This window comes from Pungitius pungitius, chromosome 17 (assembly GCF_949316345.1).
Source record: "Pungitius pungitius chromosome 17, fPunPun2.1, whole genome shotgun sequence".
Lineage (NCBI taxonomy): Eukaryota > Metazoa > Chordata > Actinopteri > Perciformes > Gasterosteidae > Pungitius > Pungitius pungitius.
This window is the reverse complement of record NC_084916.1, coordinates 9,136,915-9,162,044: the sequence shown is the minus strand read 5'-3', so window position 1 is coordinate 9,162,044 and position 25,130 is coordinate 9,136,915. Positions and strand designations below refer to the sequence as shown.

Below are 25,130 nucleotides of genomic sequence, written 5' to 3'. Positions count from 1 at the left end.
ACAGTCCGTTACACTATGTTCATTCTACACATTCTACAGAAGGGGGGCTTTAAACAGTGAGTGACGTTGGTTGGATATCTCGTGTTCTCTAAACATCTTTGCAATTTGTTTTTGACAGCCACCGGGGGAGAGAGAGAGAGAGAGAGAGAGAGAGAGAAAGCGACCTCTTTGCGCGCATGCGCACTAGTCACTCCTTCAGATGTCAACTGCACCAGAGAGATACCGGACAAACACCTCAGCTTTAGAGAAACAGCGATTCGCTAGCGTAGGGAAGTTATACTCCTTTGACTAAAAGCTTCTCCAGCCGGTACAGAGTAATGAAGTAGATAGTCGGACAGCTAACTACACGTACCTTGATCAAACTAGACGGGCATTGCCACGGTGAACATGGACCAGGAGTTTGAAGGCATAGATTCAGAAGGCCGGTGGCAAAAACTGTACCTAGTAAGTCTGTTAGCATAGCTAGCATAAAGCTAATATAGACAGTTCCCTCAAACGCGCATTCTTTTAGCAGGTTTAACAGTTCGGCAGGCTCATCAATTATCCGATATCTAGCTAACCTATAACTTGTAACCAATATCCTTCATATTTTAGTTTTTGTGTCGTTTCTAAGTTTTATTTCCAACGTGTCTGCGTAAATGTTATCGTTAGTTTGTTCCGTGCTATCCGATGGTGCATGTGGTTGTTCTGTGATTAGCAACCCTGCTAGTTTTGTACTCCATTCTGTTTGTAGGATATTAACCGCTCTCTCTTACGCTAGCAGTGAAATGGTTAACGTCTTCTCAGCGTGGGGTTTTATGTCTCTTAAGACAAGAATGTTGCTCTCATCTTTAGGAAATAAGGAATCAGTCCCACGAGTGCTCCTACAAAGTGGCAAAGTATCCAGAGAACCGCAATCGAAACCGATACAGAGATGTCAGTCCATGTAGGTACACGTTTGTGTAAAAGTCTAAACTGTTCACAATATGACGTTCTGCCAAACATCCGTCAACTTACTGCCACTCTTCTGATACTAAACGTATAATCTTCTCGCCTGCCACCTGCAGTTGATCACAGCCGGGTGAAGCTGGAGGGCGCAGATAATGACTACATCAACGCGAGTCTGGTCGTCATGGAGGAAGCCCAGAGAAGTTACATATTGACTCAGGCAAGTCCAAGACGTTTTATTCCAGCATGAACAGTCACGCACGCTTGCTTTGTCCGACCAAACACTCCGATATAAACCGTGACCATCTGGTTACTGCCTCGTCAATTATTAGACAAACCACTCAAAGTGTATATAATAATTTTAGTACTGTTATATAGTGTTAACAGTACTCTATTAATTCATACATATTTTGCCATTAGTTTACTGTAAACACTTGGCGAGTGTTCTCAAAAAACCTTTGGCCATCATGCTAGAAAACACACAAGTGTAGATTGGGGGAGCAGGACAGTTGCTGTCGACTCTACTGTGAATAATGTGTACGTATGTCTTGTCACTAAGCCTGATGAAAAGGGCTTGTTCTTTTTAATTAAATCCTTTAATGATGAGCAACGTTTCTGCATCACTGTTAAAGGGAGGGTTTTGAGTTGTTTAGGTTGCTTCTTGTCAGACATACACAGAATTTAACTTGGCGCTTGGTGCATAACAGACAGACATTGGACAACAAGACAACATAGTGCAAGGAATTAAAATAAAATATATTATAATGCTATGGGTTAGTAATATAAAGCTATGGGTTAGTTTAAAAATAAAGGAGTAAGAGTTAAAAAAGCTCAAGTTAAAAAATCAAGTGCACCAACCAACAGAAAGTAACAAGAAACAATTGAAAGTGACAAGTGTTTGTGGATGTGGAGTGTGAAGAAAGTGACCGGTGAGATGATAGTCAGTCAGTGGGGGACCTGGTCTCTGTTGATGAGCCCGACTGCAGTAAAGTAAATGAAAGTGTCCTCTCTCTGATACGGTTTTCTTTAAAACATAAAAGTTCATAATATTCATCTTTTTAACTTTATCCAAAAGTATTTAATTTATATCCTAAAATAATGTTTTCATTCTTTGATTGATTAAATATCAATATTTATGCAATGGTCATACAGTATTTTGTTATTTCTAAATTAATTTACATACAGTTGTATGCACTTATAAAATTGCAACTTTTGAGGAAAAAAACAAATAAAAAGTTATATTTCCATGTGCAAAATCTATTTTGTATCCTTTTTCACATAAACTAAAAAAAGACTAAAAAAAGTAAGCATGTCTAAACTATTGAGGGATGGTTTACTTTTCAAAGGCTGCAATGAATCAGTGTGTCCTCATAACACCCCGGCTTACAGGCGAGTTGTTCGTGTAAAGCCTGCATACATCCAAAGTATAAATATCTGTTTTTTTCACCAGGCCATAGATAATAGCTTTAATATTCAAAACAGAAACCAAACAGAACGGCGTTTTCATCCCACACAACTTTGAATATGCTCATGTCCTTAGGAAATCTGAACTCGTGTTTTTTTCTTTTCTTGCCAACATGACAACATAAAACAACAAAACTCTTGTTCACAAAATGATTGCTCATGGTGCACTGAATACTGCATCCTTAATTTAAAGCCACATGAAGTTTGATCAACTCAACATTCAACCTTGAAATATACATTTTCTTGCTTTAATGGTGGATTTCACACAATGGTGTTCATTAGATAAAGCAAAGCTGGACTGCACCATTTATCTGTGTTTTTTTGTTCATGAGTTAAAATGTCCCACAATACTGGTAGCAGACTGTCTGAAACTAATTACTAGGTTTGGGGTATTTCCCAGTGCTTCAGTTATTTGTGTTATAATCTACATGCCATTCAACCTGCCATGTGCTACTGTACATGATGGTATTTTTTTAATCCTGTTACATTTTATTGGATATACAAAAGAAAAAAATCCCATCCCAGCATTGCCCATGCTTTTGTGTACGTTATCTATTGTGTATTATTTGACATTTAAAGATGCTGCACTTTTGCAACTCAACCACACTGTAACCTTTAGCAGTCATGACCTTTTTAAATAAACACTTCTTAGTTGCACTGTAATCAAATTAATAACGGCCTGATTTCTTTCAGTGTTTGGACGTTTCGGAAAGATTGCACACATTTTAATGGGAAATTATGATATTCACATACTCATTTCCCCCCAGCATGTAACTGATTAAAGTGTGTTTGTTTGTTGTCCACAGGGACCACTCAGGAACACCTGTAGCCATTTCTGGCTCATGATCTGGGAGCAGAAGACCAAGGCGATAATTATGCTCAACAGGGTCATAGAGAAAGGCTCGGTAAGTACACAATAATAACAAAGGGTTTGACATTTTGTTATTTGTCTGGTGGGTACACACCCACACACAGGATGAATTCAGAAGTAATGAATAGGTCTCACACACACACACACACGCATCATTTCTACGCAATGTTAGATTAATCCTGATTTCGGTTTGAATGGGCCACTGTGAAGCTTCCCTCCCTCCAGTCAGCAGGATAACAGGAATTCAACGTTATCATAGTGTGTTCACAGATGTACGCAAGGGGCCGGGATGTAGCCCAACTCCTTTTAAATCCTCTGATCCTGTGTTGTGCCGATTAAGCACACGCATACGCACGCACGCACATACGCACGCAGAGCAGCTGTAATCTCTCTCTCCTTCTCAGTAAAGCAGCTGGATTATATCTTGCTGGGTCACTAGATTCATTCTGTGACTGTTTTCTTGGAAATAAAAGATTAAGAGTAGCTTGTCCAAAAATATTATTAACTCCACAAGGCTCCTTCATGTGGATCTCACCAGTCCTGCAGCGGCTTCATGCTGAACAGTTCTGACTATTGTCTATACACTAAGAAAACGCTGTAGGAGCTGATGTTTGTTGTAGATATTTGTATTTTTACCATTACTGACCGATGACTTGTTGTTTCCTGAATAAGAAACGGTGCGTCTCAAATCAGGAATTGTTTTGGAATTGAGTCCCATCTTAACGTGAGAAGGATTCAGTTGTTTCCACTTCTGTTTCCTCAACAATAAGAACAAGAACAATAATAATTGTAATTTTTTATAGTATATTTCATACATTTCAAGAAATGCACATCAAAGGGGCTTAAACTTTGTTTTTAAAAGAGGAAGGAAGATATGGTTTTAAAAAGTAGTGTGTAGTGTATTTTAGGACTTAAAACCCAATACTCACTAATCATTCACATTTCTTTTCTTCTTTTACTATAACATCTGACATATGTTATTAGTTATTAGTATTAGTATATGTTATTAGAACATAGAATAATCTCTCATTTCATTAATTCTAAGTTATTATAATTGCAATGCGACAAAGCATGATAATGCAAGTGTAACATTGAATTCTTGTTGTAGACGTGCAGGTATGTGGAGAAGAGAGGAAGCCAAAGAGGATGTTTATCCCGGAGCATTATTTGATTTGTCATCCAGCTTTAGTCCCAGTGGAGAGGATTAATCCGTCCTCCTGTCGTTCGCTGCCCGCTCGGCATCGAGCCCACGCGGCCCTCCTCAGCTTCCTATCGGGGGCATTTCTTTGTCCCCTGTTTTGACGTATTCGCTGTCTCTCTCCGTTTGTGACAGGAGAAGTGTGCTCAGTACTGGCCCACAGCCGAGGAGAGAGAGATGGCCTTCAGAGACACTCGATTGTTGGTCAGGCTGCTGTCAGAAGACACCAAGTCCTACTACACCACCAGAGTGTTGGAGCTGCAGAACATTAGTGTAGGCCGAAGCTTTACTTACTACAAGGGACGTTCCTGTTTGAAGGTGTCGAGGTACCAAAAGGGTTTCAGGGTATCACACCAAGACGCATCACAAGGACTGGTGTTTTCTGGGGGCTATTGACAACAAAAATAATCCTGCTTAATTGCTAAGTTTTCTGTTCCGAACGGATAAGCGGAAGGTGGTATTAAGAAAAAGGAGCATGACATGAATTGATTTGCTGTTTTTTTGTTGTTGTTTTGTTTGTCTTTCTTGCATGAATTGATACTGAAACTGTCGGACATTGTTCGCTTGTTTTAGCTCTCAAACACACAATAAGCAACCGCAAATAACAAAAACAATCTGCCTGCTAAGGAGACCTCTGTTTGCTCACGCAGACCGGGGAGAAGAGAGAAATCTACCACTTTCATTACACCACATGGCCAGATTTCGGTGTCCCAGAGTCCCCGGCATCGTTCCTTAACTTCCTCTTTAAAGTGAGAGAGTCGGGGGCCTTGGGGGAGGACCACGGGCCGGCTGTGGTTCACTGTAGCGCTGGAATTGGACGCTCAGGGACATTTTCGTTGGTGGACACATGTGTGGTACTGGTGAGTCCTTTGTATCAGTGTTCCCATATTTTGACCTTTGAGAAAGGTTTGCCCTTTGTTCTTTTCCAGTGAGTGAGTGATTATTATATATAAATTACATTTGACCTTTTTAAACAAACAAAAAAATCCTAACACTTGTTTCCCTACTTTCTCCTGCTCAGCAGCATAATTAATTTGTCTCATCAGAACTTCTTCTGTACATATGTAGGTGTATCAAAGTTTCACATTGTTGTGCTTTCCATTCAGCTATCTGAGCAAATGGAGCATTTCATCCCCAAACTCATTGCCATAGACAAAAAATGTCTCACGTTTTCCTCAAACACCAACCAACAAATGAGTCACTAGATATTGTGAGAAGGAGAAGGAGAAGGAGGAGGAGGGTTTATCATGGTTAACTGAGCTGATTTACATTTCTCTCTTCTCTAGATGGAGAAAAGGAAAGACCCCTCATCGGTGGACATCAAAAACATCCTGTTGGACATGAGAAAGTGCCGCATGGGCCTGATCCAGACCCCCGACCAGCTGCGCTTCTCCTTCATGGCGGTCCTTGAAGGGTCCAAGCACATCACTGGAGACTCTTCTGTACAGGTACCAGGACACACTGTGTCCAATTCTATCCCCCTGTACTAATAATTATGACATGGCTAGTTGACATTAATTCTCTGGCATGATGTAGATGAAACAAGGTATCCGTCGATCTCCCGATGTATCACACCCTTGTGGCCATGCCTCCAGCACCTGTCTTCATAAAAAAATAGCTTTATTTAATCGCAGAGAATGAACCCAACACTAACCTGCGATTTGAATACAAAAAGTAAAATTATTTATTTTAATTGAATGGAAAAGTCTCACAACAAAATGTTGCTTATCCTCAGTCAGAAGCCACCTGTGGCCGCTCACAACTTAGAGTTGTAAAAAAAACCCTGTTTAAAACAAATAGTAGCTTCTTTGTTTTGTTTTTTCTAACTAAATTTGAATGTCCCCGTGTTTCACCCGTTCGTCTCGATAAAGAGTTTCAACACATCCCGAGCCAACTACAGCTAGCAAGGCTGAAACTTAGAGACTGAAATGTTGGTGGTTTACTTTAGTTATAAATGTACTTACTTATTTCTTTAACACACAGGACACCTATACTAAATAGTGCAAGATAATGTGTTATTACTGACCTTTGACTACGTAAGTGTGCTGTCAAAAGGAATCCCGACCCACCACACTAATGAGTTCAATACAGCTGGCCCTCGCCCCACGAAAAGACTGGTTGGAAGAATTTGACCAAATCCCCAAAACCGGTCTAGCCAAAAGAGTCAATTATTATAAAACAAGACAATTAAACAACAATTAAAAAAAATGACCAAGGTGTAGCATTAGTGTTAACAGACAAGGACACGCGTGTTGAAGAAGCCTTACACCCATTGGATGACTCTTTCTATTTCCAGGTAACACCTGGAGGCAGCTAAGGAGGCGGGTGGATTATTAAACAAGAGCAGGATATCCTGCAGTGTTGACATGTTAGGATACTTACCTTTTACATGTCTTAGGGACAACATACCTTTCTCCAACACCAGCGTCCTTGAAGCATTTGTGACGCGGGTTTGAAAAGGGGAATACGATGTTGTCCGAATGCTTTAACACCGTGATTTCTCATTAACGTTTAGGGAATATTTAAAACGTCCAATTGGACTTAGTCAAAGGTCAAACTAACCCACTGTTCTTCTCCCTGTGCAGAACCGGTGGCGGGAGTTGTCGAGGGAAGATCAGGAGCCCGCATCAGATTCTCCGCCCACGACTCAGCCCCCGGCCAGGTGTCCAGAGCGACACAACGGCATCCAACGGGGAGGTCAGCTGGAGGGGGGAGAGGACTACAGGCAGGATAGCAAAGTACCAGCACTGGCTCCTTGCAAAGAACAGGAGCAGGACGGCGGCACGACACAGTCAGTAAACTTAAGTTGATCAGCTGATAAATGCTCTGAATCATTACTAGTTTAGTCATTTTCCTCCTTTTTACGCAGCAAAAGACGCAGAGAAGACAGCATTTCCAAATCAGGCACAGCAAAGACGCCCCAAAGCAAGCCCAGGACGAATGACTCGGAGAAGAAGAGGAAAAGGTGGCTCTATCTTTTGAATGAAGAATACAAACACAAAGCATCAAGTTGTTTTTACCGTCCAGTTTCACCATCACAGTGCCACTATTGATTAGATGCTCCTATTTACATTAATCCGCACAGACTGCAAGAAGCATTACTAATCCACCATATTGGTTTAGGGGGGAGAGCTGCTGTCGGTGCAATCCCCTCATAATGTTCCACGGTGGGCAGAGAATCTGGAGTGTGACGTCATGTTTACATGCTGCCTATAGACAGAAAACAAGTGCACCACTTCATTTCTCTTAACCTCATGAAGGAAATCCAGGAAGGATTTTCTAGTACATGACTCATGCCCCTATTTGGCACATTTTTGACTCAGGCTTTCATACCACCGTCCCCCCGCCCCCCCCACCCCCACACACACACACGCACATAATTCTCAGAAATTTACTGTAAAGCCACCTGTGTGGCGTACTGACATCTCGTTTTATGCAGACAAGACGCATTTTCCCTGATGAAGCTCTTATTTCTGATGACTGTGCACCTCCAAAAATGTCTCACTAAGTCATTTCTCGGAAGCCCTCCTTTGTTGTGTGACATGTCATTGTTGTTCCAGTAATTCGGCCCAAACTGCACCATTCCTGACGAGGTTTTCACTCTTCTTCTTGGACAGTTTGGGCTGCATTTGCTGCACATGACAAGAGCTGGCCTGTCCGGGGGGGTCGGGGCGGCATATCTTAACCCCCCCCCCCCCCCGTGACAGCGACAACCCCCGAAGAGCACATTTACAAGACAAGGTTTCCCCACAGCTTTTAAAAAGAGTGGCCAGTCTTGTGCAAGGAGGTGTGAGTGAACCTGTGTCTGCTGTGGGTTTGTTTCTGTTGAGGTTTTGCTCTTCTTTTCATGATTTGCTTAGTTTCTTCCAGTTTGGAGCTTGTTTTGGCTGCATTCCAGCATGGTGTGTGTCTGTGTGCATTCGTGTGTGCATTTGTGGTTTAAGTGTGCAAGTAAAGTGGGGAAATGTTGAGTTGGAATAATGCTAGCTGGTAAGTTATACTGTGCACCAAAGATTCACATTCTGTGGCATCTTTTTACCGTTGACACCTCGTTAATCTGTTGCTCTGCGCATTAAAGTTCTGTTTTTTTTATTTTTTTAAAAACATGTTTTGATGGCCAAAGAATGTAGAGTCTTTGAAGGTCTCTTGAACAGGAAGAATCAGTTCTTGTCGTGTTCAAGGCTGTCAGTTTGTTGCATGTTGCCGTGGTTTCCCTGCTGCTCATGTGACGTTGTTGCGGATCATCTTCCGCCAAAGCGTGTCAGTTTTCCTCACTAGTTTGTTGGTTTTTAATTGCATCGGTTGAGTTTCAGATTGAAATTTGGAGGTTTAAAAACAATCCAGAGATTTATGGTGAAATCTTGGAGGGCTTTTGTTAATCAGGTTGAGGACTAGTCAATAATGTTGCTGTCATTTGCTTTAGTTTTTAAGATAGATATTGAGGGCTAAAGCTTGATTAATTATTTTCACTATTTATCGTTAGATTTAATTGATTTGTTCTAAAACATTTCACAGAATTAAATGACAATTTTCTGAATTGAAAGCTGTTTCATGTTATGTATTGTCCAAAACTCCAAATTATTAATATTTAATTACTGCAAAAAAAGTGGAATTTTGGCAATCTTTTGTTGTGGACATGACTCAATGACTGAAACCAAAATGGTTCATTGGATCACCTGCCAAGTAATTTTCCCCCCAAACTTTTTGTTTGTTTGTAGATCAGGTAATAGATAACCAACAGATACAAAAAAGAAAAATTGAAACTGAACATTTGGTAGACTACTGTTAATTGATGATTAACCTGCTCATTAACTAATTAAATTCAACGCTGCTGTTATCATCAAAATATCTTCCTACATCTCACGTTTTTGTTGAGTCTCTGTTTCACTGCCACATAATGAAATCTAATCATGTGTTCTAACACTCTAATAACTAAATGGACACTTTCTTGGAAAATGTTCCTGTGACGTGCTGCTTATTAAACATTACTGCTGCATCTAGACTCAACCCGATGTCGGTGTGATCAAAGGGATCCGAGGCAGCTGGCAGCCGAGCAAAAGCACCTTCTTAGAAGTTTCGCCAGCTTGACCAAGCTGAAAAAAACGCAAGCTCGACTACGTGTCGCCCTGTTCCTTTGATCCCTTTGGAGGCTCATTGACACTCGGGTAGAAAGTTGTGCGCCGAGCTGAACCTGGGTTTTGTGTGTTGTGACAGGGCGAGAACCAGCGACAGCTAACTACCAGCGCCTCCAGCAGCAAAGCCAACAACGGCAGGGATCTCCAGCTCTCTCACAACCTCCGTGTCCTTCTTCCTCGGCTCCAAAAACCACTCTTCCTCCCACCACTTTGTCTTTTGTACTTGTATTTGTTTTTGTGTTGTCTTTTAAGGTTAAACATGAATCAGACCCCGCACATCTCCTTGTGCATGTCACTCCTCTACCAGCTTTCTCCACGTCTCCTCATCCTCTCTGAACTGTTTACAGCGGACACTTTGACATTCTTTGAAGACGGCACATTTGAAAAGACAAAACACACCAGCGCTTTCTCCCCAAATTACAATTTTTGCAGTAACTTCTTTTTTTTGTTTTAATGTTATTTGCAGCCTTTACATTCTATGGAAATCTGACACCGATACAAGGGGCTAAGCATTGACAATTTGTAATGCTGTTCATGTGTCTATTTTTAGAAAACCTTTTTTTTTCCAGAGGCAAAAATGTTCTATTTTTTATAAAAGATTACTTGAAGTTTTTCAGCAGTGCTGGGGGTTGATTTAAATGAAGAGCACTGCCTTCTCCCAAGGGAGAAATACAGTGGCATGTAATGTTTCCATGATGTACATAGTGTTCTTGTGTAAAAAAGACATATTTTTGCTTGTAAACAAAAGACGAACGACAATGTCAAAGATTTGAATACAGTAGAAACCTTGATGACTGGTTCTCCTTTTGAACTGAAACTGTCTTAATTTTCCCTTTCTCTAAAGAGTGTAATCTACAAATAAAAACTGGTATTATCTAGTTTACCTAACAACCGGTCTCTGCCATTTTCTGGTAACTGGTCACCTGTTATTTTTCATGTTACATTTTTCTTATGTTGCACTTTTATTTCACATGCTATTGAATGCATGATTTGATATTTTGACAATTTTTGTCCTCATGAAAGAGCCACTGGTACCAAACAATTTGTTTTTAAGTGAATCGTACGGGTGATTTTAGAGAACTTGCCACATTCACCAATTGTCTTGTACAAACACAACATGCGTCCAGACCTGCACAAGAGTCATGCGCAGTGACTCAGCTCTTATCCAAGCTCAATTTCTTTTATTGTATATTTTATGAACTGCAATTGAGTTTAAAAACAATATTTGTCATTACCCTGGTTCTCTGTAATGTGAATTATGGGCTATGTAGCCCAACAATATCCTAATTTGATTTAGTGTGACAATATTGTGTAACACCTCAATATCAATATGAACACCTATTATTGTGAAGAAACTCAAGTGGGTTCTTCAGAGCCAAACATTCATTTTGTTTTCTGATAATAAAAGAAATGCTCCTGCAGTTTTCCAACAGACAGAAAACAAAAAAAAAGAGGGCGGCCCTTCCAGGAAGACGTATGGCACCTGGCCAACCACTTCCGTTAAAGTGTGGCGGTGTTAAGTGAGAGTTACGATCATTGTCAATAATTTTAGATTAATTCACACTGGATTGTTGTCATAATCTTTTATTGGAAAACATTTGTCAAATGCTGCTATAGTTAGACATGGTTTGCAATTCTTTCCCTTAACAATTCTTTTACACCAAAGATAATTATCAAAAAAAATAGACTGGGATAAATGTTTGGTCAGTAAAGGGTTCTTGTGCGTCCAAACCAGGCGAACTCAGTATAATACATATAAAAGGCTGTTCCTAGACTCTAGAACAATGAAATCAGAACATTGCTGGAGGAATTCCACTGCCAAAAAGAAGACTCCAGGAAGATGGGATCTTCCATTTGTTAGGCTTTTGGCTCTGAAATGAGAATCGGGCAAAACCAGTTGGAAAGTTATAATCTCAAGAGTCCTGGAAGTGGGAAATACACTGACTATGGATGTATACCTCATACATCCCCACTTCAAAAAATTGCACAAATGACAGTTTTTTTTACAATACACAATTCGCTGGTGCGATTGCGCCATGTGCTGTGATTTTTCGGGGGTTAGGGGAAACACTGGAGGCATAAACGTCTTATCTAGCTGTATGTCACTTACAGGCTTCTCCAGCAGATGAAGCCACTCGTTGAGGTGGTTGACAAGCGTAAAGGCGTCTGGGATGTTGTCACCTTCTGAACAGAAGAGCAGCAGCACAGCCAGAGGGAGATCCACTGCGCAGCTGAATAAACATATCACGCACACGTGGTCAGATCCATGAGAAACACCCCTGATCAATCTGCCATTGGTCCCTCAAGGTGTATCGGACAGACAAGCAACTTCTTATAATCCAAAACGTAGTTTTGGTAATGCTTCCCAAAAACATGTAGATATTTTTTTGAAATCGCCATTATATACTTAAAAACAATCAGTTTGAAAGCTGTGAGTACGAACAGTCATGTTCGCTTTGGTTGGAGGCCCAAAGAAACAGGCTGCAAGTGTTGTTTTGAGTCTGGAAAATTGAATATTCCTTCAAACCTGGCGCACTCTTGCTAGTTTTTCACGATTACCAAATCTAGCTTCAAAAGAAAGAGTTAAGATATGGTGAAGTTATCACATCACATGCTTCTTTCAAAACATAGCTGGTGCAGAATTATGTCTGCATTTATTAAGTAAATATAGAATTCTTCATTTAAAACCAGCTCAACCAGTTACGTTGCTGTAATTGGTTAATTATACAGACCGATTAATCATGTCTGAAATACAGATAGCAGCTATAATTTACTTAATTTTCTTAAGGTTTAGTATAGCAAATGAATTATAAGAACATCTAAAATAAGCATACTTAACTAAATAAAACTCATGCAAATTAATAATAAAATCTTTCCTTGTGTTTTTCCAGATCACTCTGGATGTGCATTCAATAGGAAGTCGCCAACAGTCTGATGCAGCTCTCGCTGCGTACCTGTCCATGTAGAGTCCTTTGGTTATGCCTCCTCCAGGGATATAGAGTCGAGGGTCTGTGTTGGCGTCCGTCAGTCCTGGGAAGGCCGGCACTTGCTCCATCTCCCTCCAGCTAAGCTCCTCCAACGCAAGCGCACTTTCCTTCAGCAGGGACGGAGTGACCAGGTACCTTAAAGGAGTGCTAACATTGACACGTATTTGTTAGCAGAGATTGTAAATACCAAAGACACGCGGTGATGATATATATAATCCTTGGCTGTGTACCCCTTCATCTGTTGGTCATCCCTCTGGTAGGCGTGGCTGCTGGACAGAACGACAGTCCTGGAGAACCCGCTGGCTTTGATCCAAGACACAAGCAGCTGACGGAACTTTTTGGATTTTGTCTGCAATTACAACAAAGATTAGAGCTACAAATGCAATAACGTTAATCTCATTGTAGGTCAGCAGAAGCACAAACCACATTATCATGGAAGTTAATGGCCTCTTAAAGACATCTCCTAAAAAATTATTAAAAAAGCAAAACTGGATTATACAATTTGAAAGCTTGACATCAAACTCTGGTTTTACCTGAATAATTGGCGCCCTGATTTGAAGAATTGCCATCTTCTGTTCTGTTGCTGTGTAAACTGATGAAGAAAAAAAGTTTCAGTAAAATATATCTCTAAGTTAGGATCAGTTTTTCTGCTTAAAAAAACATGTATATATATATATATATATATATATATATATATATATAGCAAAACTATAATATATACTTTTGCTTTATGTATTTTCCCAAAATGGACATTTGAAGAGCGATTGGCAGACTGGAAACAGGAAGTGAGAAAGAGGTGTGTCCACAAGCCGCTCCACTCATACAGTTATAGATAGAAGACAGAATTGCTCTCTTACTCTCTACTTTCATTACACTTGTTTTGAGTGTTTTTAATTAATTTGCCAAATAAATATCCAACCTTCACAATAACAAAAGTTAAAGATGGATTTATTATGTTGAATTCTTATGGCCGTGATAATCCTGTAGTGAAAGTTTGATACCTTCTTCACAGCTCAGTGAGATAGTACCTTCTGCAGGGGTGTGCAGCTCCTCGGCGTCTTCATTACAGGTGGCGTATGGGTTGTTTCCAGTCATGGGGATGAGACAGTCTGTGTGTATATAGCCTACTCTTCTCATTTTGAGAGTGGACAAAATGAGGTCCACGGCCAGCTGTCCCACATTACCAACAGCCACTGCTGGCTACGGGGACGGGAGCAACAAGAAAAAGCAATAATATTTTGATTATTACGTACTATATTTTTCAGTCTTTTGTTTCAGCTTCTTATGTGAGAATCTGTTGCTTTTCAATGTCCTAAATGGCAGTTAAATTAATTATTTGCATGTTTATCTCAAATTACCGGGCTTTGGATGATGGGATTTTGTGAGAAATATGATGTTATATTATTATTAGGATGTATCCATAATGTAGATAAAATCCCATTCGGCCCCATGTTAAACAATTAGAGGCTAATGCATAGATAGTAATTACATTATAGTAATAATGAATTAAAGATTTGAATACTTACTTGCACCAATGCAAACACGTGAGAATGTTATAAATATCTACATAATAATTTGGACATGAATGGTTCAATGAAAACTATATTGGTAATGTTAAAAAAATATTTATTGCTAGACCTGTTAGATTACTTGGTCCAACTGGCCTGGAACAGGCTTTCAACTCAAAAGTGGGTTTATTTCCCAATAATGCTTAAAAGACAGGGGTCCCTTTAAAACAAATCAACAAAATATAACTTAAGTAACAACGTTAACAAAACATTTAGAACATCTTAAAACACGACTATTACGACATGAATACATGTAATGTGTTGATCTGATATCTGTCCCAAGTAATAATCGCGTCCAAAACGAGGTGATTAAACAAACTGAGTGCACGCGCGCACTCATAGCGCGTCACTGTCATCCACAGACTGCTAGCTTGACAGCCGTTAGCTAACAGCCATGTTAGCTTTTTACCTCCATCATACACATTTCTCGCAAGATTTACGTTATGTTGCTACGTTTTGCAACATTATCAACGGTAGCTTTAGACATGATAAGTCTTAGGCACAAATATTACAAGCCAGCAGATAGACGTTTGTTTCTTGTCATAGTGAAACCACAAACATGTGACTCACCATGACGAGGGTGAAACCTTTAAAGCAGGGTGGTGGGTTTTGTGACGAGATAAACATTGTGGCGTTTAGAGAAACTAAACAGGTACTGGGAAAGAAATGTAAATGGAAATAAGTTGTAACATTAATATGACCAAAAGGGATTATCACTCTAATTCTGTTTTCATTCGTGTGGGGGTCCTTCTTGCCTCAATGTCGATTGTGATGATTGACCGGCTGTAGTACCTGCTGTAAATGCCTGAATGGAAGGATCGTTGAAAACATATTTTGGAAGGGTTTGTACTAGCTCTCACAATTTGTTCTTAAAGGTATATATATATATATATATATATATATATACAGTTGAAAGGGTGTTATGAGTTTACTTTATAGTCAGGCATATTAAGGGACAAACTGCAACGCTGCAAAGATTTTCTATGCTCTAAAGATATAAAACTTAGATATAAAACTGGGAAATCTTGAATAAAACAATACAACTCACAATACTATTTATTGTAAAATTCTAAACTATAACAATATAAATATATTATATATATATATAATTTATATAAACATGAAATTACGCCTCATTCAATTTAGCTTTAGAAAGGCAACAATATACACACAAGTATTATATTGGCCAGTATTTATATTTTGTCCTAAAATCTAATTTATAAATGAAAAGTAAATATTATTTTACAATTCATGCAATAATATAATATATTGCCTCTGCATATCAACAAAGGATAATGACAACATATCCGTTCTTTGCATAGAATGGACATTGAGTGAGATATTAAATATTGCAAATGTAAACATTATCCAGTTAACGTGGATGATGTTTATCACTGTAATAATGCTTGACTGTTTAACAGGATATCCAAACACAGCAACAGAACAGAAGATGGCAGTTCTTCAAATCAGGGCGCCAATTATTCAGGTAAAACCAGAGTTTGATGTCAAGCTTTCAAATTGTATAATGAACTTCTGCCAGCATTAGTGCCCTAAATTGTGAAATGAGCTTACTAATGAAATCATGACAGCAGAAACAAGTCAGTCAGAAACTAAAAACACACTTCTACTGACTACACCTTGAATAGGTAGCAATTTATTAGCACTTACAATTGTATAAAAGTATCAGCTAATTTAAATGGAATGTAATTAAGAAAAAACTTCTGGGGTGAAGTGATGATTCTCTGTAATTTTATAACTTCTATGGAAATATTTTTATGTTCTTTATATTTGCAGGAGAAGGGTGCCCCCCCCACCACCTCCTATATAATATAATAACACTGGTATAGATATAAATACAAATATGTTATTGCACATGCTTTAGCATTCATGTAAAAAAAAGCTACACTTAATCCTATATTAAGAATATGCTAATTAACGTTCTCCTTTTCTTCAAAAGGCTCTTAACCTTTTCCACTGTTTTGGGGTCTCAGCTCCAAAAATAGCATTCCCATAGTAAAGAAGGGTATTTCTCTGCAACTACAAGGTCTTTTTGACAATGTTTGTTGTCAGGATAAAGGGGAACACTTGTGTGTGATGTGTAAATATATATGTTACTGGTTAGGAAAATGAAAGAAGATGGCACAGAGCCAAAATGCAAAGTTTTAATATTCGCCTGAAAAAAAGCACTATACATCCAGGGGTGCCATACCAGGGTAAGGCAGGTCCCACGTTTTTTTGATCAGTGTATATAGTAGTGTATTCTAGCATCAACCAAATCTGGAATAGGTATAAGATCTTGTTAAAACTCTTCATTATGAAATGATGGACTAATATGAAACACTAAAATCTATCAATCCAAGATATATGGAAATTTGAGCCAATAAAACAATTTTGGGCGTATGTGAAATGATAACAACAGAGATGCTCTAATTTTGGTAAAAGTCATGGCCTAAATTAGTTATAACACTATATTAAGGCATTAATGTAATCAAGCAATCATGTAATTTTGTACCCAACGTTTACAGACAAATTATATTAAACGTTTGCTAAATGATACGTTAGTTACCTTGTTGTTACTATTGTTACTGTGTTGATCACAGTGATGACAGCGGATTGTTGGAACGAACAAATAGGTGAACACTGCTGGATGTAATTCGTCCTGCATTAGGAAAACATTTCCAACTACAGACAGGCGGGGTAGCATCAGTGACGTCATTTTGGTTTGACTTCATTAGGAATAGATTGTCCATTCACTGCAGCCAAAGCATTATCGACCATCTTTTGCACCATCTTTCGTGTTGTAGCGTAAGTGTTGGTGCCAACGTGGGGAGTGATCAGCACATTAGAAAGGCCGAGTAGAGGATGATCCCTGCACAGGATGAAGAAGAGGAGTTGTTAGGAACCTATAAAAAGAGTCTGCAGATGTTAAACTATGCTTCCTTTGTCATTGCTGCGTGCCTGGGCTGGAAAACTAGTAGATGAGAGTGTAGTTGCGGGCCAGAAAAAAATAAACAAGCTAAAAGACAAGTATGAGCTCTATGGAGCTGAAGGGAGATAATTGTCTTTCTGTTCATAAGTAAGAGGGACACCTTTCAAAAAGAGAGAGAGAAACACTTATTCCTCAATTTAAATGTATGAATTTATATTACCATAATTGCACTCTCCTTTTACACTGCATGTAAGATGCTTTGCTCCATCAAATTGGGTGTCAGTACATACTGTCCTCTTCTGCGATCCATTGTGTGAGATGGCTTTAACTGGGAATTGACTCAATATTGTAAGTTGATCTATTTGTGTAGAAAAGTCCATTCCATGAGGAAGTATGTTCTTTCAAAAGTCAGTTTCACTTGAATGCATTGTGATTGTGGTTCAGGAGTGGGGTGAGACCTTGGAAGTGGTTCAGGGTGAGTCACATCTAATGCCGCTGCACGAATTGTTCCAGACCGCAAAGCTTTGACTAAAGCGTCCTGGTCCACCACCAGACCTGAGGCGTAAAACGTCCAAAATTAGATTAAACATAAATATTTCAGAATAGCTTCACAGCAGTAACTTCTACACTTTACTAATTTTTACTAAAACGTCTGTTGTCTTTTGATTAGTAAAGTCAAAGAAATGCGTTATTCTCACCTCTGCTGACGTTGACCAGCGTTGCCGTGGGTTTCATGAGGGACAGCTCTCTGTGGCTGATCAGTGATGTGGTTTCAGGTGTCAGGTTGACGGCCACCACGACAAAGTCAGACTCTTTCAGCAGGTCGTCCACGTTCTCCCGGTAACTCGCACCAACCGCCTGCTCATCTTCAACACTCCTGAACAGCAAAGACCATTTGACGTGTTGCTTTAAAGTATCTGGGATAATTGGATTTTTGACATGATATTATCTATTGTATGAAATAACTCTCAATCATCCATCTATATCTTTACAGGAAGAAGTTTAGGAATTATACCAGTATTTTATATGAATTAGTCTGAAAATATAAAGCATTGACTAAGATCTCACTAAGGGATTTCAAACTTTTACCTCCTGGTCCTGTTGTGATACAGGATTCTCATGTCAAATCCTTTGCCTCTTTGAGCAATTTTGCAGCCAATGTGTCCCATTCCAATAATCCCCATAGTCGACCCTGTGACTTCAACTCCCATCAGGTCTTGTGATAAATCAGTCATGTTGGGGTCAACAGCTAGTTGGTGACCTAATGAAAAAAGGCACATGACCTTAAACAAGCTGGATGTTTACTTCATCACCAATGCCACATTGAGGCACAAGAGAAAAAGCTGTAAATCTCATGTAAGAATTCAGTTAACCTTTGACCTTTGGGAGTTGTAGGATAACTGCTGTCCCACAGATGTTAAGCCCCTGGAGAAAAGGTCACGATTTCGGCCTTTAAAGCTTGATTTGACATAACTCACCTTCAACAATCCTGCGCGCCGACGCCAGGAGAAGACCCATGGCGATATCTGCAGTGGCATCGCTCACTACACCGGGTGTGTTGGATACCTTCACTCCCAGGCTGCTGATGTACGGCAAATCCAAGTGGTCGATGCCCACTCCTCCATTGGCGACCACCTTTAGCGAGGGGAGCAAGCGAAGCAGTGTAGGCTCGGCTGCCGGGAGGCTGTTCCACACTAACACCGCCTGAACTTTTGGCCCGTGCACCGCAGAGTTTTGAAGGAAGTCTTTAAGGCAGAAATGTGAAAGTGTTGTTTCAGTATGTCCATGACCTCTTCAATGTAACCTTGTTTGCCCACCTCTGAGATCAGAGCCCATGGTTTGTTGTCCTCCATTACCTAGAATCAAAACACATTAACTCAAACACGTTATGAATTGTAATAATAGAGGCTTCAGAACAAAAACTAGACATTTGGGGATGTATGCCTATTTGCTTTCTGGCAGGGAGTTAGAAGACGAGATTGACAGCTGCAGCTGTACCTTTTTCAGCCAAAAGGAGGATCAATGTGACGTTACAATACTACGTACAAATCACATGGTACATTTCAGTATGCCAACGTGTCTCACCGATTCCTTTTCCGATCTCGCGTCTTTGAACTACGAACAAGACATGCAATTAAGGCGCGAGGAAGAGAACCGCCCTGTACATCTATACGACAACAGGAAATGCAGCAAATTAGTGCTGAATGAATGTGAAAGAATGGGATTGATACAATAATAACAGCTGCTGTTTTAATGTAATGATGTTTACAAAGATTATAGCAGCATGTAGCCTACCTAAAACATAAAATATTTGATTGTGGTTTATAAGTTATTAAGGACTGCGATTGGAAACTTGCAAAGAGTTAAACAAATAGTGAAGGGTAGGAAGTTTGATCATTTGAAACTACAAAAAAAAACTACAACTTGTGAATAGAAAAAGGAACAGCTACATTTTTTTAATCCTACACCTGCCTCTTTCATTTGGTAAGTGCAAAAAAGACATCTGCAAAGGAAACACTGGTATTTCCTCCAGGTGCATTTAAAGGAATTTGAAGAGCCTCAATCATGTTGAAGGTGGAACAACTTTTGAGCCAAGTGAAAACAAGAGGACACAAGTAAGCATTACTGTGTTCTATTATCGAAACTACCGCACTATTCAGTAAAAAGAAAGGTGTGCGAATTGGAGAGAATGGTCTGTTTGTATGTTGAAAAGCACCCAATGTCCAAGACAGATGCTTCTAGTTACTCAAATGCGTAATCATTAATTACACTTCTTAATAAACAATCACATAGTTGTAACCCGGGGCGCACACAAAGATCACCTGGGAATAATGGTAAATTCAGAAGAAACTTAAACTGTTCAAAACGAACGTTTTTTGTTCCGCTCTTCTCTTGAACCAGGAAGAACAACTTCAGGATATGTAGAGGACTTCAAAATAAGAGCTCTTTAAACCCGCAATAACACTGCTCCTAATCCTGGTTTTACTACAACTACAATGTTTTAATAATAATATAAAATATGAATAATACTTTAGATCAATTGTATTTTGTAGTACTTCAAAAGACACCCTTCTCACTTATATTTGTTATATTTGTTAAAATTCTCTTTCTGCCTTACACCCAATGCCCGTCCAATGATTTAAATATCGAAGTCTGCATTTCAATTATACATTTTAATAAATCTGGACACTATTAAGCCCTGAAAGCTAACCTGAACACTCATCTCTTCCTTGTGTCCTATAACTATATGACACTCTTAATTCCTCTGTGCCACAACCATTATATGATTAAAATGCCTCTAATTTGAAGCCCTCCACTAAACCCGTTCTTAGTACCCGAAACATGTCTGAATGTCTCCCGTATTCCCCCCCCCTCCAAATTGCATATGGGGGGAAAAAGGCCTACCTTATTGTGTTGCATTTGGCTTAAAGATCTGTGAATGTTTCTCACTTTAAGAAGCAGGGACGATTGTGACGGACCACAAAGTCTCCTCACACACTGGATGTAGCAGACTCTTTGCATTCTGGTAAATATTGTCAATATAGAACTTGACAAGATCACACAAAGAAAAGCAATCTGCACAAAACCAAGAGAAGTAAAGTGTTAGCTCTAAAACTCTTGTCATATATATCAAAATGGGCATGAAGTGAAAGTCCACAGGTCAAATAGCTATGAATAAATTATTAACTCGTATGTCAACTAAAAAAATCTTAAAACAGTGCTCGGAAAAGAAATGCATGAAATGATCAAAACAATATCGGATGTACATAAGACTGAAATGTTTGTAATGTCATCAAAATGCAAATGTTGTTTTTGTTTGTCAAATTCTTACCTTCAGTTGAAGCACGTACGGTGGCCGAGAAGGTTCAGACAAATACAAAAGCAACAACACAACCGCAAACGCCACAACACAACACGAACGCCGCAACACGAAAATACAAAAGCCACATCACAACCGCAAATGCCACAACGCAACACGAACGCCGCAACGCAACACGAACGGCGCAACACAACACGAAAGCGAAAACGGAAGTAGCTGCCCACGGGAGCGAGCGTATTTTGGAGGAACGCCCACGGGAGCGAGCGTATTTTGGAGGAACGGAGCTGGAGGATGCCAGATTGTTTAAGAAGTAAGTGAAACATGATTCCTTGCGGCTACAGTTAAAGTAAGGAATCATGTTTCACTTACTTCTTAAACGATCTGGCATCCTCCAGCTCCGGTGTTACGTGCCGACTGGGTTTTTGAACCTACTGGTTTGGCTACGCGTGCGTGTTTGTTTTGCCCCGACAGTGGCAGATGTTGTCTGCCTCGGTCACCTGATCCGTCACACATTCGCAAACATATTTCTGAAAATGTTCAAAATGCATCCCATATCCAATGCAGCGATTATGATTGTATAAGTGAGCACTACATCACTGCCACGTATAAAGAAATAAATAAAAGAACATACGTTTATTAAGTGATCGCCACAACCTGGATTCGAACCCGCAGTCGAGCAAAATAGCAAAACTTTATAAGACAGCGGCACTACGCCGTCGGCCAACCGAGCTGTCAAATGCCGCTACTGATTTCACTACTTATCATGAAATTGCAAATCGTCAGTGGCAAGAACATCTTTTGGTTCAGGGTGAGCCAAGACAACTGGTTTTTGGTGGCGTAGCGTGAAATACATAGTTCTGTCAGGTTTTCTAGCACATTGCCCAAGTAGGATTACTCTCTTAATAACATCTAAACGCGTAGCCAAACCAGTAGGTTCAAAAACCAGTAGGCACGTAACAACGGAGCTGGAGGATGCCAGATTGTTTAAGAAGTAAGTGAAACATGATTCCTTGCGGCTACAGTTAAAGTAAGGAATCATGTTTCACTTACTTCTTAAACGATCTGGCATCCTCCAGCTCTGTTCCTCCAAAATACGCTCGCTCCCGTGGGCAGCTACTTCCGTTTTCGCTTTCGCGTTGCGTTGCGGCTTTCGTGTTGCGTTGCGGCGTTCGTGTTGTGTTGTGGCATTTGCGGTTGTGATGTGGCTTTTGTATTTTCGTGTTGCGGCGTTCGTGTTGTGTTGTGGCATTTGCAGTTGTGATGTGCCTTTTGTATTTCGTGTTGCGGCGTTCGTGTTGCGTTGTGGCATTTGCGGTTGTGTTGTTGCTTTTGTATTTGTCTGAACCTTCTCGGCCACCGTAAGCACGTGATCTTTTACCCCAAAGCCTGTTGCTCACTCTGATTCATGAGTAGAAACTGAGCGTTAAAACAGGCGGGTTGAAACAGGACATTTAGTCTAGTAGAAGATTAAAGAGGGACGTGGGATGTTGACCAAAAAGCAAAGAGAGTTGAGGAGGGGAGGAATTAATTAAGCGTAGTGACGGGCAGGCAGAAGCTTCAGGGTGCGCGGTGATTGCAAGAGAGAATGCACAGCTACCATTGGTCAGATTTCTCACCAATGGTAGCTGTAAAGAGACAGCACATGAAAAATAAATACCTTTATATGAATACTTTCTGATCTAAACATATCTTTTTACGGAAACAATTTATCTAAAGCATCTCTATATTAATTCATAAAAATAACACAAATACAAATCTCAGAAAACCTTTCATTTTATAATACGAATTGAAATGTTCAAAAAAGCCCATCAAATCAGCTGCTCTCTGAGTTGTGTCTCACTCAAAGAAAAATGTTCCAACCCCCTTTAAAATATAGTCAGAAGTGAGCCACCATGAGTTTGCGATTGAGAACCCTCGCTCTAACCTTCAGTAGGAAACAATGATGTACTTATTATTGTGGGTCCATTAGATGGCAGTATTACATCAACCTGTGCCTACATGGAAGCACATACATGATTGAAAAGAATCTGGCTGCTCTCATGCTGCTTCGTTTTCAACGCCAACCACTGCAAGTTTTTTTTTCTCCCATTAACAGTTGGGAATCAACAGCAAGACTGTTTTAATCTATATATTGTGTAGTGAAAGTTAAAGGGAGTTCATGAAAAGTTTCATAACAGACGTTTTTACAGAACTGAAGAGGTAAACTCAAAGCAAGAATTATGGCCTCAATCCTCCTTCACACCTTGCTTCCTCCAATCTCAAACCTCTTGTTCTACCCACTGTAGGAGCCAAAGTTGTGACTGTGATGCCATCTCCTAGCCCCTCTGATGCCTCCTCTTTGTCTCTCCTTAATGCATCTTCTTTCTTTTATCATGTGCTCAGTTCAGATCGGCAGGCGATCTGCAGTTCGATCTAACAGCAGGTGGCCTTTCAGCAAAGTGCTGACTCACGTGGTAGGCACAGTAGATATAAATACTCGCATCCTCACACAGCAATCTGGAGATTGTTGACAAAGCTCTTCTCTGATCATGGAAGTATTACCTATATCCCTATCAGGAGGTCAAACGGCTGTTTTTAATGCCTCCACGCCAGCACTAGGTTTGGCCGGAGACGTTATGTATCTGGGTTATCTTTTTATCTCACCCTTTTCCTCTCCCAAACCCTTAATGAGGACAAATAGGTGAGAGGAGGAGAAGAGGAGACATGCTACTTCCAAGTACCTTGTACTAAAAAAAGCATGCTGGCTTGAATGATACAAAATGTAAAATGTAACCGGATAAAGGACAGCGTCCTGGCAGTTTTGCCTCGAGGGAATTTGACACAAATGTCCACCTGGACTCAATGATGAACTGGTTAGATTTGGATATTCGAAGGGTCACGGTAAGTTCATAATCAGGTTTTTGGCCATAACTCAAGAATTCATAAGCTAATTATGCCAATTTTGCACAATTGTTTGATATACAATGATAGTGATGACATTTTGAACAGACATGGATATAAACTGACCGGTTTATGACCGGTCGGTGACATACAACCGTGAGATGGTATTTATTGATTGTATTTTAACAATGCATCACACATTTCATCAAGTTCAAAGCATCATCATTATTGCATTTTTACATTTTATGAATCAGCACGACAGAAGCTATTGTTTTGCATGTCACGGTCCCACATCGGTGGACAGGTGAGGGCTTACACTTGAGGTGTCACAGCTGTCACCGTGGAGCACAGAGCAGACTTGCTGACGTGAGTCCACAGCCTGATCCTGACTCAGCTTATCTGTGCTGCGTAACTCTTTAAAGGCAAGGTGTAGTTGCTATTCACTCATGCCTCCTCTGAGAAAATAAAACTCAGAAACAATGCACAGGATTTATAAATTATGTTACCACTGTGGTTCCATATCTGCTTTGTTGTTTTATCTGGCTGAAATAAGTTGCAGTGAAACAAGGAAAATTCTCTATGAATAACTATTTTCTACTGTCACTCCCAGAGACAAACTAATTAAAAGAATTGACGGAATCTTAGCAGACTAAGACCAGCAACAATTAATTAGTCAACTAATCAGCAAAGAATCTGGCATTTCTGCACGTTATGAAAATATTTTCAGACCGTATACTGCATACCACACAGTAGGAAAATATTGAGAAATTTCAGGTAAAAATAGTACATACGTATTATGAGCCAAATGCTCCTACAGTATCCAAAATGCAAATATTCATTATGCAGAAAAATTGAAACTGAAAAAAGAAAATTGCCGGACATTGTTCTAAACAATAAACTGGGTAGATACTGTGGTATTATTAGGAAAGTTCAGAGGATTTCCCTTCCTGCAGGTACTGTTGTCTTGCAGGAGTGCAATTGAAAGTTTGTCTATTTCTCCGAAAAAGCTCAACACGCCACTCTTAGTACATTCTGGTTGAGCGTATTCACCTGTTTGCTAATCCAGTCAGCCTGAGCATAAGTCTGGTGCACATGACGCACAGGGCAACTAGAGCCAACAGTGTTCTCCGACTCCTGCAGGTTCAGCTGCTCTTCACTGATGTCCAGTCAAATGTCCTTTGTCTTTTGATTCGGGGGACACTTTTAGTAACAACAACAAACTAAACATCTGTAACCACTCCTCCAGCAGATCGCAAATTGTTCATTAATTACGCAGAGTAAGTAAAAACATAAAAATGAGAACTGTGACAGAAACAGTAAAAAAATAATTATGACTCAGTCTCCCTTTTTT

The 25,130-nt window shown here is 39.8% G+C and overlaps 3 protein-coding genes across 5 annotated transcripts; 1 reads left to right on the top strand and 2 right to left on the bottom strand.

The window, feature by feature from the left end:
- Positions 1 to 186: 186 nt before the first annotated feature.
- Positions 187 to 10,486, top strand: ptpn2b (protein tyrosine phosphatase non-receptor type 2b). Its single transcript, XM_037474347.2, has 10 exons — positions 187 to 444; positions 835 to 925; positions 1,047 to 1,147; positions 3,198 to 3,296; positions 4,596 to 4,733; positions 5,111 to 5,320; positions 5,747 to 5,908; positions 7,046 to 7,251; positions 7,330 to 7,425; positions 9,675 to 10,486. Exons 1-10 carry the CDS (start codon positions 388 to 390, stop codon positions 9,694 to 9,696), a joined length of 1,182 nt encoding a protein of 393 aa, XP_037330244.2. The 5' UTR covers positions 187 to 387; the 3' UTR covers positions 9,697 to 10,486.
- Positions 10,487 to 11,163: 677 nt separating this feature from the next.
- On the bottom strand, positions 11,164 to 14,932 carry psmg2 (proteasome (prosome, macropain) assembly chaperone 2). 3 transcript variants are annotated; one of them, XM_037474350.2, is made up of 8 exons: positions 14,721 to 14,930; positions 14,109 to 14,310; positions 13,611 to 13,782; positions 13,116 to 13,174; positions 12,813 to 12,931; positions 12,550 to 12,729; positions 11,706 to 11,826; positions 11,164 to 11,466 (listed from the first exon to the last, which is right to left on the bottom strand). In XM_037474350.2, exons 3-8 carry the CDS (start codon positions 13,717 to 13,719, stop codon positions 11,386 to 11,388), a joined length of 669 nt encoding a protein of 222 aa, XP_037330247.2. In that variant the 5' UTR covers positions 13,720 to 13,782; positions 14,109 to 14,310; positions 14,721 to 14,930; the 3' UTR covers positions 11,164 to 11,385. The 3 variants fall into 3 exon arrangements, with proteins under 3 accessions (XP_037330247.2, XP_062414486.1, XP_037330245.2); XM_062558502.1 differs by having other exon boundaries at positions 14,221 to 14,310; XM_037474348.2 differs by lacking the exon at positions 14,109 to 14,310 and having other exon boundaries at positions 14,721 to 14,932.
- A 657-nt stretch (positions 14,933 to 15,589) lies between these two features.
- On the bottom strand, positions 15,590 to 22,350 carry LOC119219656 (probable 2-ketogluconate reductase). Its single transcript, XM_037474973.2, is given in 9 exon segments — positions 15,590 to 17,019; positions 17,538 to 17,634; positions 17,778 to 17,956; positions 18,169 to 18,340; positions 18,558 to 18,836; positions 18,839 to 18,935; positions 20,485 to 20,655; positions 20,912 to 20,928; positions 22,268 to 22,350. Coding segments are annotated over 7 exon segments (1,098 nt in total). The 5' UTR covers positions 20,602 to 20,655; positions 20,912 to 20,928; positions 22,268 to 22,350; the 3' UTR covers positions 15,590 to 16,862.
- Positions 22,351 to 25,130: the final 2,780 nt, after the last annotated feature.

Coding starts and splice junctions, on each gene's coding strand:
- ptpn2b (XM_037474347.2), top strand. CDS start 388: ATGGACCAGGAGTTTGAAGGCATAGATTCAGAAGGCCGGTGGCAAAAA. Junction 5,909..7,045: donor CTGGAGACTCTTCTGTACAG/GTACCAGGACAC, acceptor CTCCCTGTGCAG/AACCGGTGGCGGGAGTTGTC. Junction 7,252..7,329: donor CAGGACGGCGGCACGACACA/GTCAGTAAACTT, acceptor CTTTTTACGCAG/CAAAAGACGCAGAGAAGACA.
- psmg2 (XM_037474348.2), bottom strand. CDS start 14,777: ATGTTTATCTCGTCACAAAACCCACCACCCTGCTTTAAAGGTTTCACC. Junction 12,730..12,812: donor GATGACCAACAGATGAAGGG/GTACACAGCCAA, acceptor TGTCAATGTTAG/CACTCCTTTAAGGTACCTGG. Junction 11,467..11,705: donor TTCATCTGCTGGAGAAGCCT/GTAAGTGACATA, acceptor TTCTCATTTCAG/AGCCAAAAGCCTAACAAATG.